This window comes from Tribolium madens, unplaced genomic scaffold, assembly GCF_015345945.1.
Source record: "Tribolium madens isolate multiple individuals breed KSU strain unplaced genomic scaffold, Tmad_KSU_1.1 Scaffold_3;HRSCAF=73;Tcas5.2_LG2, whole genome shotgun sequence".
In the NCBI taxonomy this organism is placed as follows: Eukaryota; Metazoa; Arthropoda; class Insecta; order Coleoptera; family Tenebrionidae; genus Tribolium; species Tribolium madens.
Window position 1 is genome coordinate 5,104,709 of NW_025401006.1, and position 18,106 is coordinate 5,122,814.

Here is an 18,106-nt window from a genome sequence, read left to right on the forward strand (position 1 = left end):
CACCGCTGAACTGAAACGATTGTATACAGGGTGTTAAAAAAATATTGTAAAATATTTTAGGAGCTAATAGCATGGACCAAATCAAACAAAAAAAGTCTAATAAACATGGGGCCGCAAAGTAACGGTTTCAGAAATATCAAAAATTATTCGTTTTTTGAAACATTCATTTGCAATCTGTTCAAACAAAAAATTCTTAAAATTTTCTCATGTTAATATGCAATATAGTAAAAATTTTCGACTATAAGTCATAATATAGACTATAATAAGTGACTTTATCATAAGTGATAAACGTTTTTCAAACATCTTTTACAGTAATTTAAAATATTAAGATTAACATTTTGCTGTGAGAGATGTATTCCTAGAAAGGTTCCATCTTACCTTAATTAGTTTGGGTTATAGAAGTTCTACTGTAGTAACTCAAATATAATTGTTAATATGTTTCATTAATAGTATATTATGTTATTAGGAGTAAAAGTTTTTGTTGTTTTACCAAACGTACGTAATATTTGCCTCACTACGGTTGGCACATAAACTCACTTTTACTCTAAATAACAAATACTATTTTATTCGCAAACGTATTTAGATCAAAAGGACTGAGCAACACTATAATAAGCAAGTAAATGAACAAAATAATCAGGACATTTTGCAAGTAATAAAATCAAAAAAACGCTTATAAACACACATTACGCGACAGTATGTATCAGAATTTGTGTTGAAATTTTCAAAAGTGTTTAAATATTAATTTAACTAGTGCAGTTAGTAGTGCAAATGTCAAATGCTGATGATCTCAATGTATCGCCCCAAAAATTGCTAAAGCAGCAAAATGACAAGAGAGAAACAACATTGGTAAATATCACTAATGTCATGATAAAAGTAAAAACGCTTAGGCGTAAAAATAGAATTTTTACTCTACGACTAAAAAAATAATTTATTTATGACATAAAAGTAATAAGTTTTGTGACATTTGAAGACAAACCTTTTAAATTTTAATTACTTACTGCATTTTAATGTAAAACTCGACTAAAATCTTATTCAAAATTTTTGTTAATAAAAATAAAAAGCCTTGAGCGTAGATATTTTGTTTGTAGTCATGTTTGTAGTTTATTTACGGCCCAATTTGTGTATTTGAGAGTTTTGTGCACAAAAGTGCGAAAAATGTGTAAACAAAGAAATAATTTTAGTCCGGGCTGCGTCCGAAATTGGCAAAAACTTTGCGGCTTTCATAAATATACATTCATACTGTGGCATGTTGATGTGACATTTCAAATGTTAAATCTTCATCTGAAATTTAGATGACAGTTGTGATTTATCAATAAACTTGATGGTGGTATCAAATGGCAGATTTTTAAATTTTCGATTTGATTTAAAGGAACAGTCGTATCGCATCTCGTGCGTTAAATTCAGCGTAAAAGTCTGCATGACGTTTTCTTTTCAGCAATCAGAGCAAGATTCATGATACGGTTTGAGTTTTCAGACTCATACTCTAGCTGAAGCTGAACGAGTTAATCATGCGTTGGTAATGCGCTTGTGTTTCGTCGATCATAAATGTTCAATCAGTTCCGAATTTAGTGTCAAAGCGTGTTGCTGAACTCTGGAAATAGAACAGTACTCATTATTTAGCCCCTCTTTGAGTAGTGTTTTTTAAAAGAGTGTTTTCAGCGACGATTCGTCATTCCGGCTTGAATCAATCATGCCGACTGTCTGTCAGCTTCTCTCTCTATTACCTAAATTGCATTATCATTTAGCATTACTCATCGCTCTCTTCACTATTAGATTCTTTCACGAATTGTATTTTCGGTGAATTGGTCTCAACATGTTTTTATTGCCCTACCGTATCTGAAATGTTCCCTCGGGACAACACCGAATAGAAAAATGCCTTGTTCCACATAAATAATTCAGCGATGCCACCGACAAGACTATACCAATTTACAATTTATATTATAAAATCTATCCCGCACTTATTTCGTCTTGCTTCGCAAAAAATTTTCAATTTTTATCAAACAACACGAAAATTACACGTCTCGGCACTCGAATCAAAATTAAATTCTTCTCACGGAGCTCGAGTTTGTAAGAATAGTGAGTATCATGACTTGCTTTGAGACTTCCCGTCTCTAGTGTTAAATCACCTATTCAGCCCCCAGCACGTAGATATGTAAAGACTAAATTGGAATAACGCCACTAGAGACTAGAGCAACCCGAATTATCTTAAGGCAAATACTCGTCCACCATAATTCCTCCGACACACTAAATGAAAAATCAAACCTCTCCTTCGTCAACTGCACAAAGCATCCTGTCGAAAAATTCTAATGGAAGCGCAATAATTTATGTCGCTTTTATGTGACCTGTCACAAAAGAAACTTGAATAGGGAGTTGCATCAAATTTATCTTATGGACGTTCCGTGGCGTTATATGCAACGTGTTTGTCATAAAAATAAAAAAATTCGCTTTTATATTTTTCAAGCTGCCGTCACCGGCAAATGGCGTTGCGGCCGATTCTCACATGATTGATTATAAAGGTTTTAAATTGATTAGATAGCAGCGTGTCACTTGGGACTTGCTAAATTTCGATTGCGAATTTCTAAAGTTAAGAGCGAAAGATTGTTGTCTGAATAAATAGTTCCGGAGGAAAGGCAAGACGGCGAAATTTAATATTTTTAAGTCAAACATGAAAAGGAAACAACGATGACAAATGGATATATGTTCTAAAAACAAATATTTTATTGGTAAAATAACAAGGTGTATAAACACAAAACATTGAAACTGGATGTTGCGTAGAAAATTATACTATATTGTTAGGTAAATCACGTTTGGTAAACAGTTTTAACTTATACTACCAAAACATCTATTTCAGTTAATTAGAGTTTAAACCATTTCCAAAACAGTTTACCAGTCTGAATTAAAAACAATCAAAGGTGATTGTATTAAAAAGTTGTAATCAGAAAAAACTAAATTTTGCTAAACACTCTGTTTTTTGCAGATTAATGTAAAAACCATCTAAACCGTTCTTGAAATCACCTACTAGTCGACATAAAATTAAAAATGTACTTAAATTTTTGTTTTAATCTAACCACTCCCAAAACCATTTATTTACCTTTTCGTTTCTAAAATTGTTAAATAAAAATAAAAATGTAAATATAAAATAATTAAAACTGGTGCTACTAATAAAAGTAAAAAAGAAATTTTCCCTTTCCATTATCTAGTTCTGTTCTGTAACTATGTGAATTTAAACCAGTCTTCAGAACGATAAATAAAAAAGTAAAAAGTTAAAAAGTTTTAAAAAAATTGTATTTTAGATGTAAATTATGTAGAAAGCTTACATAAACCGTTTTTAAGATCACTTATTAAAAGTCTTGCCTATAGGAACATACCTAATTTCCAAAAAAATATGTTTTATTTTAACATTTTTGTTTGATTTTTATAGGTATTGAATACGAATAATACCACTTCTAAGTGGTTTTAAAAAAGAGTTTTTAGATGTAAAGAATTTGCAATTATCATAAATAATCTTCTTTAATCTCATAAGCAAAGTATGAAAATGATTTGAGTATTAGATTTTACAGTGTTATTGCCTCAAAAATACTTACAGTTTTCATTTTAAAGACAAAACACGAAATCTGTAAGAAACAATACTGCTTAATTTTTGAAAAAAAAAAAAAAAACAATTTCTTTTTTTATTTTTTATTTTTTTAATTTAACAAATAACTAATGCGAAATTGCAACGAAAGTTAACAAAATTGGTTTTCTCATTTTATTGAAGATTAGAAAATGTTCAGAAGAATATGAAGTGCAATAATTGTTCCTTTAATTCTTTATTTTAATTGTAAAAATTTAATTAATCAGTTTGAGAAAAGATTTGATGAATCGATTTGAAACTTTCAGGGCTATGGAAGCTGTAAAAACACCTAAAAACATTAATGTCCCCAACAATATTTGGTGGATTTACCAAAACAACACAAAAAATTATTATTTGCTCTTTTCTTTAAATCAATCTTGAAGGTAAAAAATTTTTTTCAAAAAATCGTAAAACAATCTTGAAAGACATTTATTCGAGTTTTAGACACTACACTTACATTCTCTGTGCAGTCGTTGGTTGATTAGATGATCAAAAACAAAAAAATCATTTTTCATTAAAAGTCAAAAATCTCAACGATTAATTAACGAAAAGAAAATATAAAAAAATCATACTAAAGCTGAATTAACAGGCAATCCGGCCCATGTATTGATTTAACAAAAAAGAGTTTCCCCAAGTCCGAGCATTAAAAGCAAAGTCAAAAAGATTTACACTTTTTTGTCGCTCTTTTATTGCCAATAGATCTCAAAACTAGAACCTGAAAGCTTCAAAATGTTTTTTTTTTAACTTAGATACGACGATTTTTCAATGAGAAGCCTTTTAAAACCACCAAAAACTTTGAGAAATATTTTTGTTCCCTTAATTTTTTCGAGTGGTATTCCTAAAACCACTTGCTACGTGTAAAATGCACAAAACAACAAATTGAATGGTTTTTAAACGTGAAAATAACAGAATTCGTAGCAAATGGTTTCGAAGATAGTTAGAACTTAACAATTTTAAAGTTGCACACCCAAAACGGCAAAATGGTTGTTTTCAAAATTAATAACGAACCATGTTGAAAACCCCTCAATAAATGTTTCGGTAATTTCGCCAACTATTTGCCTCTGAATAGATTAAATATTGGAGCAGCATCAGCAGAGCACTCAAACCTCAGGTGGATTAATTTAACTCAAGCCTTGTACCAGAAATTAGTCTGCAGTCTGTTTGCATTGTAAAAATTTGGGATTACCTTTATTAATTTTTTTGATCGAATTTGGTTTAACTGATGACCTTCAGCGGCGCGGATTGCTTTTATCGACCCTTCCACGGTTCTCCAAATGATAACAAATGACTTTGCTCTTGAAAAATATGATTCGTATCAAAAAGTGTAAATAAAATTGATAGACTTTCTGCTGTCGGACATATTAAATTAATTTCTGACAACAATTTCCGAATCATAATTAAACACGAAATGCAATTACACTTTGTCATAAATTGTATTAGTTTAATATACAAATATTAGCAATGTGACATGAAAAATAGGCAATATTGTTATTGCATGAGGCTCCGAACGTTTCGTGACGTAACATGACGTGTGAAGATATTAAAAGACACGAAATAGGATTGGGTGCACATTACCATATGAAAAGCCGGGATTTATTCGACTCGTCTTATGAATTTCCATTACTCTCGTTGAAAAAACACAAAACTTTCCCAACTCAATTACAATGATATGAAATAATTTCCAAGTTTCTTGATATTTGCGACACCGCAGACCTGACTAGTAATAGCTTCCATGAGGAACGAGAGAAGAATCGCGAGCAGGCGAACCGTAAATGGTACTTGAAATTCCGATACAATTCCGATAATCAAATCATTTGCATCAGTATTCCGAATTTATTTGCTCACATTATCTTCAAATATTTTATAAACTATTTAGCGCAAATGCCAGCGAGTCGGAGTGAAACGTCACCGCTGATTTATTTAATTCATTTCGTGCCCTACTTTCGGACAGAACTAGATTAGATTTTGCAAATTCGCTAAATGTAATGCAATTTTTGTCATACAAACGGAATATATTATTCCCGACGCGAGAACCGCCCCTCTCACTCTGTTACATGGGTGCATCGGGGAGGATGCACCCATTGAAAAATGAAAATAATGTACTTAAAGTAAAAAAATAATGATAATAACTCATAATAATATTTGGAATTTCGTGTTTATTCTAATCTTTTTTAGTAACGTTGCATTCTTTAAAATCACTTTTAATGTCAAAGATGTCTCAAATTTTCAATTTTTCTATTTTACTCTTCAAGAAAATGGATCAAATTCATCATTTATGTTATTCTATTTTGTTTTTCCATTTTTCAAATTAATTCAAAATTGAGCTTTTTAATGAAAAACTCCTTGAAAAAAGATTTCTTATTATCTCAAAAACTTCAAAAAGACAAAACATTTTACAAAAACCTTTTACTATTCCAAAACATTTAGAGAACAAAAAAATTCTTAAATTTGATGATTTTACCTCAATGAAAAATTGTCGTATTTAGATTTAAAAAAATCCATTTAAAAGCTTCAAGTTTCTAGTCTTGAAATCTTTTCGCAAAAAAATTTTTGAGCTACGGTTATTACGTAAACCTAATAAATCGCTCGAGAAAAGAAATTGTATATTTTTTTTTCATTCACGGACTTGGGAAAATTTTTATTAATTAAATCAATACATGAGCTGCATAGCTTGTTCATTCAGTTTCAATTTGATTTTTTTATATTCTCTTTACGTCAATTTGTCGCTCAGATATTTGACTTTTATCAATCGAGTTTTACAACAGAATTAAAGGAATTAATTGCTTATAAACATTGTGTAATCCTTATCAAAATAAAAAAATCTGGTGTGAACATCACAAGACTTTCCTTATCCTACTTATTTGGAAAACATCCTAATAACGACAATAGTCATTTTTTTATTGTTTCCGAATTTTCTTTTAAATTTAACAACACTGTCTTATTTCAAAACTCAACAATTTGAAGCATTTTGCAACTTTGAACATGTACTATTTTCTGTACACTTTTTATTGTCTATGTTATTTATTGATTTTTTTTTGTACTATACAAAAAATTGTTTTATTTTGTATTCAATATTAAAGAGTGATTTTATCAATTAATTTTAGTAGATAAAGTAGTCTTTTATCGTATAGTAAAGTAAAGTAATTTTTATCTACTGTTTATATTTTGGTAGGTGCCTACAAAATAAAACGAAATATTATACACGACGATAGAGATTGTTTATCTATTCGTGAAAAAGTCCACTCGTAAACTTAACCTTTTCATTCGTTGATAAACAATTTCTTTATCGTCTTTTATAATAAATAACTATTGTTTTTAACTTTCGATATATTAAATACATTAAATTCGGCAAACATAGGAGAGAAAAAATCGTTCTTTCACGTAATTGTTCTCAAATCCTGCAAGTTATACCATTTTTATGTCTGTTTATGCACCCATTGAAAATATGAAAAGTCGGCGCCCATGTCTAAGCCCTTCATGTTTTTAGTTTTTAAGAGTGCAAAACTCTGACTGAGACATGCCTGTTTTTCGTCATCGTGGAGAATAAATTCTACTCGAATTTAATGTTTAATTCATAAACTCGGCCACATTTCCATTACACGTCACGCGGATGAATAGTATCATTCTAAAAACTTTAAATGCTGCAAAATTCAGTTTGCCAAAAACACAACTCGTGCAACTTTTCGAAAATGCAGAAATCAACGTACTGTTCGCATTATTGTTGAAAACATTTCGTCTATCCGTTAAACGTGAAATATCGCTCCATTGGCGGAGTTTCTTTATTCGCATGTATCAATTTTATAAATTGCATTTTCTTTCCGGTGAGGAAGTATTTTACTGACGACAGCGCAATTTCACATACACGTGCTGATATGTAAATGAGGTCAGATTACGAGATATATTTTTTATTTTTGTAATGAGCTCGCGGGATATGTAGATCCGAAAAACAAATAAAATTTCACGAAATGCTTTATACAACGTCGAGCGTTTGTTTATGTGACAAAATAAGCACGCCTGAGGGAACTGTTTAAAGCATATCTTACAAATAAAAGTATTGTTTTTAAGTCCGCAGTTACGGCGCTTTTGTCTTAATTCTGCACTGCTAAAAGATTGCTGGTTTATATCGAGCTCACAAACGACCCTCTCTGACTCCAAGATTATTAGAAAATGAATATTTAAAAAATGTTTTTCTATTTTGGTGTCACAATGAGCATTTTGTGCAACTGCAAACAGTTGCATAAAATTCAATTTTGTGACACTGTTTTTTGGCGACATTTTATGCAATACTTTAGTCATCACTGGCCATATACTGCCGTTTTTAAGTGAGAAACTGTTGTAGATCAACGTATTTCATTGACACTAATGCAATTTGAGCTATTTTCAAGCGATTTGGGTACCTACCGCATACGTCAAATCTCATCAATTTAGACTGTTAAATACCTCTTACACTGTCATATGAGTGAAAAAATTGACGAGTGTTTGTAACACTTGTTTTTTAATATACTATTTTTTTAATGTAGGACTCAATATCTCAAAAACTATTTTTTAAAATAATAAGCTTAAAATATAGGACTCAATATCTCACAAGCTATGCATCGTAGAGTATTTTAACCTGTTGCATCGTGTTCAGCGCGTAATTTTACGTCTAGAAAACCATATTTCAACGGTTTTTACGATTTTTAGTAAATTGACTATTTTTACGATTTTACCCCTCCTTCAAAAACTCAAAAAATTAGAATTTTTTTAAACTTGATACGACAACGTTTTATGAATTTTTTTGAGTTTTTAAGACCTCTAGAAATGTAAAAAACGTTATATGGATCAATTTTAAAATTGAAAATTTTTTTGATTTTTGTCGAGATTTTGGTCGATTTTTGGCACCCGGAACGGTTTATTGCCAATAACTCCGGGCTTATTCGTAATAATCTCGTACCGTTGGATAGAAAATTTAATTTTCTATCATATACAAAAAAGATCAGTGTTCTATAATAAATAGTTATCGGGAAAATTTCTGATAAAATGAAAAATATTGTAAATTTAAATTTGACAATAACTTTAAAACCATTACGAATTTTGCAATCGATTCCCCGAAACATTGTAAAATATATATACATATGTCTAAATCAAAATATATCACTGAGTCTAGAAACGTAAAATAACTTTACATGGATCTATTTTAAAGTTGAATTTCTTTTGATATTTTGGTCAGAATCAGATATAGTGCTTAAGCTTCTCGTCTTATTCTTAACTTTATTATTCAATATCTCAACCACTGCATCGTGTTGGGAGTTAGTTTTACCCTTAAAAACCAAAACAACCAGATGGATTTTTTCTGCTCTATCGTGTGGAGTTGGTTTCATCTTCGTATTACAACTAGGGGCCGAAATATTAATAACTGTAAATAATTGTTAATTGTTTGCATTGCAAATTATTAATTAAAATAAATATATTATTATTACGAAAATTACGTGCGTATACAAAATTTCAGCTTGTTTGGACGATAAGTACCGTCTCAACTTTAAGTCGCACAAAAATTAAAAAATATATATTAAAAAAAATATATATATACTTATTATAAAAATGAGAAATTTATTGAGTTTAACCCAACTTGTCGATCGCTCGCCCACTGCTCGATTATAATTAAAATATCCCCGAAAACAGCCAAGTGGCTTGAAGGTTAAATTATCCCGTGATGGATGGATGGGTGTAGAGGCGGTGGAGGACAGTCTCCCCCTGGATTAACCACCGATCGATATGTTAGTCCAGACTAAGCTGTCAATTGTTGCAACGTCTAGCTTCGTTAATGCAACAATTTGATCTTAATTTAGTGTTGACTTTTGTGGTTGTGGCGTTCAACCATATACCACGAACCAGATGCTTCTTTGATTTAATGCCCAAGACAAATTATGGTGGTCTAATATGCGTTTGCATCTAGTTAACGGAGCGCTTAAATGCATTATTCATGTCTTATCCACATGTTAGATATGATACAAACTTGTTTACCAAACAGACCCCAATTTGCATTAAATTGAAACTGTTTAAGAAACAGATTTAAACGACAAAGGTTGATAAGCTAAACGTATTTTATAAGGGTGGCAAAATTTAAATCCCCATTAAGACAATACACATATTTAATAACACCATTTCGTGTTAAATTTATTATTGATTTAATCTCGCAATATTTTGAATATTTATTTCGGTGTGATATATATTTCACAAATGCCAAAATTTATTATTATTATTGTTATACTTTGAATGTTGCAATTTAAATCAAAACACACATAACAAAAGTAGGACGCGCAATTTGTTACCACCAAACTGTTTCACTTCCTACAATTCTTTGCAACTTCAGCAATTTTTCAGTACTATTTAAACCAAACGACCTTACCGTTTATAGTAAACGTAAATTTAACAATGTACGTAAAAAGTCTTGTTTTATGTGTTGCAATTCTCCAATTTCTTGGTTCGTATCCTTACAAAATTCAAAATAACTTTATCTACATAAAAAATTCCAGAACAAAGTTGCTCTCATGTTTTAAACAGAAATGTAACTGAAACCGACTGTGAAAACATTTGTACGAGCTCAGAAGCCCAATTTGAATATGATGTTGAAACGAAGCTGTGTACTTGTTTATTACCAAAAACAGTCGATGGTGAGTATAATAATAAATTATATAAATAAATATAACTTTTTTCTTCGTTTATTGTAGGCACAGACCTTGAACTTGTTCATAAAAATGCAAATTCGATCGGTAAAACACTAAAAACTATCGAAATATTAAATCATGATGGTATAATAATAAAAAGGGAAGTTCCAAGTGTTTCGACTACTGAAACAACCGAATTATCTACAACAACAACAAGTCCCGAAACTACAACTGAAGTCATTGAAACCGACCAAAAAACCTCCTCGAAATCGGACGACTTCGAGCCTAATTTCAGTTTTGAAGAAACGGTGGGTCAGCAGCAGCCACAAAGACGCGTGATCCACCGCCTTGTGACCCCGAGACGTCCCCGTGACCCCCGACCGATCTCCCCTGACCAACAAAGAATACTTTTGCAACAAATCCGTGACCACCTCAATCGCCTGAGTCAAGTTTTCGATTCCCGAGTCCGCGAAATGGAAATTGAAGCGATCAGAAACAACCTGCGACAGTTGTCCCACACTGTTTTAATTCAGACACCTCAGCAACGATCCCGGATGCGAAATGTGGTGGAAGAGGCGCGACAAAGGCGCCGGATGCAACACAGACTTGGGGCTTCCGAAAATGCAACCGTGAAACACGAAAACGAGGTAGATATAGCCCTTAAGGACCTTCTCCATGGCAAAAAACGCCACGAGATTATTACGCAAGACCCGAGTTTAGTGGATGAATAAAATGAAACAACTTTTTGCTCAATTTTTTATATTTGCGTAACTTAATAAAAATATAAAAAAAAATGTTTATCGGCGCCCCTTTCCTTTTCCCTTGCCTTTACCCGAACTCGGATTGCTCTGGACCTGATCGCCCCCGGATTTATTCTGTCTTATCTTCAATTTGGGGATCATTTCACAAAGATGTAACATGACGCTTTCCCGAGTCGGGAAATCTTTGTTCACCGGAGTTCCGTCATCCTTTTTCAAGTGAACACGAATTCGACCTCGGTAAAGAAGTTCCTTGCTGCGTTCTCGGCTGTAAAGTTTGTTTTCTACCCCCACTTGCAGACCTGCAGCTGAAAGAACGTCTCGCATTTCTTGATGGGTGGGATTCTCCACGCATTTTTCTTTGGCGATACGGCGGCCTTGAGCAATCGATTTCTTACTGTTAATGTAAGCAGGATAGATGCAAATCCATCTGGAAAAAACGAAATTGTAACATATGTGAAAGTAAGGTTAGGTGCACCTTTCATGATCCGAGTGCTTCTTATCGGGGCTCCATTGCAAAATAGGGGCCGAGCTTGACGCCTGCATCGAGAAAACACCACTTATCCAAAATAATATTGAATAAAATGAAATTTTTTGGTGACACTTTTAGGTTATGTGATGATTACAAACGTCACTCAATGACGAGTATAGGCGGCAACCAGTAAAACGCCAAATTTGCAATTCAATTTATAAAATTACATAATAATTATGTCAGCATAATTAGTCGCCAAGTAATAACGAGATTAGAAAGACCTTCACTTTTTTTATTACCAAAATGTGTCCAAAATAGTACAATGTATAAATAAAAATGTCATATCTGTCAATGTCAAAATGTTAAAATTCAATGTCAATTTTTTACGCACATGATTTTTTTTAACTGGAATAAATTAGACCATTTAAATTAATGCGGCATTTATATTTGATAAACCAACTACAAACACAAAATATCATTCGCTAAAAACGCTATTTCAAGGCTATCAAGCCTATTTTTGTGTTCACTAAATACCGGTGACCGCTTGATGATTTGTAGTTTTTAATTTGCTTTTATCATAAAATTCCGCGATAAACTGTGTGCGGGGGGTATTTGTTGATAATATCTGACCTGCCAAGTGTTAATAAGCGTGACTAGAGTAGCAGACGTTCATTTTGTATCGAGGCGTTGAACGATTTCTACAAGATGCTCCGTTTAGCAAGATCTGCTTTTGGTAAGGTCCAGAAATGTAATTTTTCGGCTGCGGCGGTTCCGGCGCCTCAAGAGAGCCCCAATGTGATGTATTCAGGGGTGAGTAGAGTACAAATTTCAATTGCATGCAAAAATGGGCCCCCAAAAAACCGTCTCAGTAAAATGTGAAGGTCAAATCTCTTTATAATCACTGGAATTGTGTTAAAAAATTGATGGAGAAACTAACAATGACACGAATTTTCAATATTTTGGAACAACACATTTTTTTCTGGAACACGACAGTTTAAAACAGTTATTTGCATACACTTGCCTTTATCGTAATTATTGGGTGACAACAATAACATCGTTATCACATGAGTGCATGCTGCTCAACAATCTTGAACTCAATAAACGGAAATACTTATATTTTATCAAATTTTTTTATTGAAGATTTTTATCAATAACGAATGGCACAAATCTAAATCGGGCAAAACCTTCCCCACCGTGAACCCCACAACGGGGGAAGTGATCACCGAAGTCCAACAAGGGGGCAAAGAGGACATCGACTTGGCCGTTGACGCCGCCAATGAGGCCTTCCGTTTCAACTCCCCCTGGCGTACCATGGACGCCTCCGATCGAGGAGTCCTCCTCAACCGGCTTGCCGACTTGATGGAGCGTGACGCCGCCTACTTAGCGGTAAGCGCCCCTAAGTCCTCCAACCTTCACTAATCCCCAAATTTCAGAGTCTCGAAACTTTAGACAATGGTAAACCGTACCATGTGGCCTACCCCGTGGACATCATGGGTAGTATCAAAGTGATAAGATACATGGCCGGTTGGGCTGATAAGAACCACGGCCGGACCATCCCCCTCGATGGGCCTTTTATGTGCTACACGCGCCACGAACCTGTAGGAGTTTGCGGGCAAATCATCCCCTGGAATTTCCCCCTTTTGATGATGGCGTGGAAGATCGCCCCTGCCCTAAGTATGGGGAACACAGTGGTGCTTAAACCCGCCGAACAAACCCCCCTGACAGCCCTCTACACGGCGCAGCTGATTAAAGAGGCCGGGTTTCCCCCCGGTGTTTTCAATCTAGTTCCCGGGTTTGGCGACACGGGGGCTGCACTTGTCTCCAACCCCAAAGTTGATAAAATCGCATTTACGGGATCAACAGAAGTGGGGCTAAAAATCCAGCAAATGTCAGGGGTTGGTAACTTGAAACGTACAACACTGGAATTGGGGGGCAAAAGCCCCAATATTATCCTCGCCGATGTTGATATTGAAAAGGCCGTTGAACAAGCCCATTTCGGACTGTTCTTCAATCAAGGCCAAGTGTGCTGTGCCGGCTCAAGGACATTCATCGAGGATAAAATTTACGATGAATTTGTTGAAAGGTCAGTCGAACGGGCGAAAAAACGCACAGTTGGAAACCCCTTTGACCCCAAAACCGAGCAAGGGCCCCAAATTGATGAAACTCAAATGACGAAAATTTTAGGTTTGATTAAAGAAGGGGTGAATCAAGGAGCAAAATTGTTAATTGGGGGTAAGAGAGTCGGGGATAAGGGATATTTCGTCGAACCAACAGTCTTCGCAAACGTTGAAGACAACCATGTGATTGCCAAAGAGGAAGTGAGTGGTTTAGCCCCGATTTTGAGCCAAATTAAATTTGGAATTTCAGATCTTTGGGCCAGTTCAACAGTTGATGCGTTTTAAAGACTTGGATGAGATCATCGAACGGGCCAACAACACCAATTATGGCCTTGCGGCAGCTATTTTCTCAAGGGATTTGGACAAAGTCAATTATTTGGTTCAAGGGATAAGGGCTGGGACCGTCTGGGTCAACACTTATAATATTCTAGGAGCACAAACGCCGTTTGGAGGGTTCAAAGACTCAGGACATGGACGTGAAATGGGAATTTATGGGTTGAATCAATACACTGAAGTTAAAAGTATTATTACATCGATTGCAAGAAAAAATTCGTAATTGATAACCTTTAAAAATGATAACGGTTATTATGTAACGCTTTTCCATTCAAATTTGCTTTTTCATCATACATTTTAAGGTCAAATATGATTGTGTGTTGCCATACATTGTTACGATTTTTTGTATTCATAATAAAGTTTATATTTTTATCTATCGGTTTTATTTACTTTGTCACGATAAAAAAATATTTATTAAATTACATAAGGCGATATATTTCCATTATATCTATAATTGGATATAGTAACCTGATAATACATTATAATTTCTGTGACCCATTTCCGTTATTTTTTACAAAAATAGATAAAAACCAAAAATATTCGAAAACAGTTTTGGATCACATTATTTTCTTAAGTCTTAGTTCATATCTACGTTATTAAAACAAAAAAAGTTATACATTTTGAGAACCGAGTATTTTTATTCTCTCGATGAATGTAGAAACAAGCTTTTTACACAGGTTTTGTCTGTAACCAAGTGAAATTCTTTCTTTTGCACTTATCACATGTAAATCTTATGTTTTTTGTATGTATTACACCCCAAGACCCAGAGGGGTGACTGAATTTTGTTTTATAAAAAAAACATACAGGATGAATAAAAAGTATGGACCCAAGCGTAAATTTAATTTTGACGATTTTAAACGATTATTATTAGTTTCGGTGTTGAGAAAGTTTATAAAAACTTGTCTTCATGGATACCAATATCACCGATTAATTTTTTTTTGAATACAAAATGTTTTCAATCTCGCTTAACTATAAAGAATAGTTTAGAAGGCAATTCTTAATCATTTTGCTGGAAAGTTTTTTGTAGTAAAGAGCTTATTCGCCATATTTTACACTCTGTACAATTATGTAATTCAATTTTAATAAGTCGTATCTAAAGTTTTGTCAAGTCATTTTAAATAATATTATCCAATAATTGATAATCAGGCCTTTAGCGAGTGATCCATTTCCGTCATCCACTTTTCATAAGCTTTTAGTGAACTTGCTTTATTGTTTGTTTGCACGAAATATTACGAATCAAATTTGAGACAGTTGTGATTTGTAATCAACAATTACCAATAAATCAGTTCACTTTTTAGTTCATTATTTATTTTTAAATAAAAGCTTATTTTTAGAAAACATTTTAAAAAATATTTTTTACGATTTGTTTACACGAAATGACTTCAAAGATGTTAAATTCAGACGTGTTTCAATTTTTTTTGTTATTAATAAATAACAATTATTGCAGTCATGATTTTTATTAAACACTGTTGCATTACTACAAAAACAACACTAAAATAATTGAGAATCATAACTGTAACCATGAATCATTGTTTTCAAACAAACATTAATTCGAAACAGTGCTCACTTAAACCTCATATTGAGCAAATAAATATTTTTTGATAGAGAAAAAAAAAACAAAAATCTGATATAAACTTTATGAAACAAATAAGCTAATTTATACACGTTTTATTTCCTTATATACTGAGTGATTTTATGAAACTGTTCTACAATAGCCGGCATAACTGCCGTAGCCGACGCATCAATCAAATTTTGAATATAATGCACCGCCTCCTCCTCCCCTAAATCCAGCCTAAACTTCTCTTGCACCTTTTTGACCGCCTTATCCGGCTCTAGGGCTATATCAGGCACACTGGTATCAATCATCAATGAAAAAAGATTCAACATTAGGTTGGCATGCCTGCAACAAGATTACCATCACAAACTTTCATTCATTTATGTATTAACCAACCTTCTTAGATGCAAAAACGCAGTATAGCATTGCTTCCTAAACTCTTGGTAATGCTCGGAATTGGCTCCGCCCATCGCTTCCACCATTTCTTTACTCAGTTTCATTGGCGGAGGCAACGGCTTAGGGTCCCGCCCTAGAATAAACCCAAAGTCGATGTGAAACAATTTACCACAAGTTGTCACTAATAAATTGTCCAAATGACGATCGCCTACTCCCAACAAATAAGTAATAACGCAATAACCGGCACAGGACCGGACGTAGTTGTCCATGATTTCGGGGGCGATGCCGTAAGGGCCGTTCTCTTGCGGGTGGTACTTCCGAAAGTAGTTATGGAGAGTCCCTAGAAATACGTTAACCAATCGCTGACCAAAACACTTTATTCATTACCTTCCGCATTTACGGCCTCGGCAACACTCACAGAATCGATAAATTGGACAAAACCGTGTTTAGTACTAGTCGCAAGTACTTTATATGGTGTTAATTTCAAATCAAGATTCTCTTTCCGCAACAACTTATCCATCAAAGTTATCATTTGGAGAATCAATTGGTCCTGTCTCAAATCATCGCCATGTTTGAAAATGGCGACATATTCACTATTATCACTCGTGATAAAATGCAGTTTCGACGGCATCAAAGCCGACTTGAACAAACTCGCTTTTTCCGCAATTATGCCTTTTATTATCACATCGGGATCAAGCGGAAACGGAATCGGTTCGAAATTACCGAAATTAAACTTAAACATTGTCGGGTCGGCCAATAACTGCTGCAATTTTTCGGCCTTCTTCTTCCTGTTACCGCCTTCACGTGACACCGTTTTTATCAATTTGATTAAGTTATCGATGAATTTTTGTTGCAACGACAAATTTAAACGTTTCTTTTGCATTTCGACGTTACCTTTGGCCAAAGTTTGCGAAAACGTTTTCATTACCGTCAAATACAACTCTCTTATCACCATCTAGAAAAAATACATGAGTTACAAATAACGCCTCATGATTCGATTACGTTTTGTTTCATGGTCGGTTCTGGATCCTCGCACTCTATTAACAAATACCAATAGAAATAATTGGCCAATTTGGCATTTTTGCACGCTCTTTGTATTAAAAAAGTGGCCAAATCTTGGATTTCTTCTTCTTCAACCATGTGGTCTTGTAGCGTGTCTGTGTTGGCCGAATCGGTGTAGACGTTGAGATTGTGTAAAATATTCTCCGGTAAACTTGCAGCTCTTTGATCAGCGTCGACCTCTATAACACTATTGACGTTAGAAGAAGCGATTTGATCGGCTTGGTTATAACTCGATGATCGATGCATAACCGACTCGTTTGTTATCGTACTGTTACTCTCCTTGCTGTCTTTTTTCTCCAATTGTGCTTCCTTCTCCTCATGCACCACGATAGTCTCCCTCCCCGGCGAAATCCTCGAATACCCCTCTTGTATATCCTTAAAATCCTCATACTTCAACGCTTGCACCAACTGCAGCAAATACAGCAAAATCTCCTCATCGGGTGCTTGCCGCAGTCTGGAAATCGCGTACTTCCTCACAGCCGGATGCGTGAAATTCGGTGATAACAACTCGAGAGCATCCTCCACGTCCATGGGGGCCCAAATCCGCATCATGGACAAAGCCTGACGGACCTCGTTCTGTTGTGTCCAATTCACACATTTCAAAAACTTCGTGAGGGCCTTTTTCTGAGTGCTGAGATAAAATCGAAATTTCCACACGTGATCTTGCTCTTCATTCGTCAGGGGTTTGATGGAAGGGTAGGAGACTATAGTGTTGAGGATGTCGCGGATTGCGGCATTGGGTTTGGCGTCTTTATCGCAGTGGCCACTGCGTAAAGAACGCGCCAATTTGTGGTGTTTGCGTTCGACGAGGTTTTCCTGAGGGGAAAATGGAAAATAAACAAGAACATAAGTTGCAAAAACACATGTTGAAGGAAGACTAAAAAAGGGTTGTGAAGCCCTAGAAATGGCAATTGTGCTTGTTAAATTGCATTAAAGAGAAAATACGTTGCAAAAATATCGATTCAAGTAAGAAAAACGCATCGGAAACTATTTGGTGCATAGTGGGTTGCATAACACAAACCGCAATCTCATAAAAATTTAAATAATTTCTACGCGTTAAATTAATCTATTCAATTAATTAATTCAATCACACCAAATTCTACATTTTATTGGATCTTCTTGGTATGGAAATGATAAACAAAAACACGATTTA

At 34.2% G+C, this 18,106-nt stretch overlaps 4 protein-coding genes across 5 annotated transcripts in view; 2 read left to right on the forward strand and 2 right to left on the reverse strand.

Annotated features, from left to right (window-relative positions):
* The window catches only part of LOC123007621, a 65,774-nt gene extending 54,738 nt beyond the window's left edge, over positions 1-11,036 (forward strand). The window contains exons 2-4 of the mRNA XM_044403014.1: positions 9,966-10,076; positions 10,129-10,266; positions 10,324-11,036. Of these exons, the coding sequence (XP_044258949.1) occupies positions 9,966-10,076; positions 10,129-10,266; positions 10,324-10,991 (917 nt within the window). The 3' untranslated portion in view covers positions 10,992-11,036. The remainder of the gene's footprint in view (positions 1-9,965; positions 10,077-10,128; positions 10,267-10,323) is intronic.
* On the reverse strand, positions 11,003-11,791 carry LOC123008287 (signal recognition particle 19 kDa protein). The gene is made up of 2 exons (XM_044404054.1): positions 11,497-11,791; positions 11,003-11,448 (listed from the first exon to the last, which is right to left on the reverse strand). The coding sequence occupies exons 1-2, from the start codon at positions 11,562-11,564 to the stop codon at positions 11,058-11,060; spliced, it is 459 nt and encodes a 152-aa protein (XP_044259989.1). The 5' UTR covers positions 11,565-11,791; the 3' UTR covers positions 11,003-11,057.
* Positions 11,792-11,855: 64 nt separating this feature from the next.
* LOC123008286 (aldehyde dehydrogenase, mitochondrial) lies at positions 11,856-14,312 on the forward strand. Its single transcript, XM_044404053.1, has 4 exons — positions 11,856-12,300; positions 12,631-12,876; positions 12,924-13,808; positions 13,858-14,312. Exons 1-4 carry the CDS (start codon positions 12,196-12,198, stop codon positions 14,161-14,163), a joined length of 1,542 nt encoding a protein of 513 aa, XP_044259988.1. The 5' UTR covers positions 11,856-12,195; the 3' UTR covers positions 14,164-14,312.
* Positions 14,313-15,563: 1,251 nt separating this feature from the next.
* LOC123007453 (phosphatidylinositol 3-kinase catalytic subunit type 3) overlaps positions 15,564-18,106 on the reverse strand; it is a 3,852-nt gene continuing 1,309 nt past the window's right edge. Inside the window, exons 6-10 of one of the 2 annotated variants that reach the window (XM_044402761.1) lie at positions 17,223-17,769; positions 16,894-17,132; positions 16,279-16,846; positions 15,892-16,231; positions 15,564-15,840 (exon numbers count right to left, since the gene is read on the reverse strand). In XM_044402761.1, the coding sequence (XP_044258696.1) occupies positions 15,609-15,840; positions 15,892-16,231; positions 16,279-16,846; positions 16,894-17,132; positions 17,223-17,769 (1,926 nt within the window). In that variant the 3' untranslated portion in view covers positions 15,564-15,608. Of the gene's footprint in view, positions 15,841-15,891; positions 16,232-16,278; positions 16,847-16,893; positions 17,770-18,106 lie in introns of both variants that reach the window. The other variant, XM_044402760.1, reaches the window with a different exon arrangement.

Bases quoted from the DNA above. Each gene is read 5' to 3' on its own strand.
- LOC123008287 (XM_044404054.1), bottom strand. From the start codon at position 11,564: ATGCAGGCGTCAAGCTCGGCCCCTATTTTGCAATGGAGCCCCGATAAG. The intron at 11,449-11,496 runs GTGCACCTAACC...CGTTTTTTCCAG, and splicing joins AAGCACTCGGATCATGAAAG to ATGGATTTGCATCTATCCTG.
- LOC123008286 (XM_044404053.1), top strand. From the start codon at position 12,196: ATGCTCCGTTTAGCAAGATCTGCTTTTGGTAAGGTCCAGAAATGTAAT. The intron at 12,877-12,923 runs GTAAGCGCCCCT...CCCAAATTTCAG, and splicing joins GTGACGCCGCCTACTTAGCG to AGTCTCGAAACTTTAGACAA. The intron at 13,809-13,857 runs GTGAGTGGTTTA...TTGGAATTTCAG, and splicing joins ATGTGATTGCCAAAGAGGAA to ATCTTTGGGCCAGTTCAACA.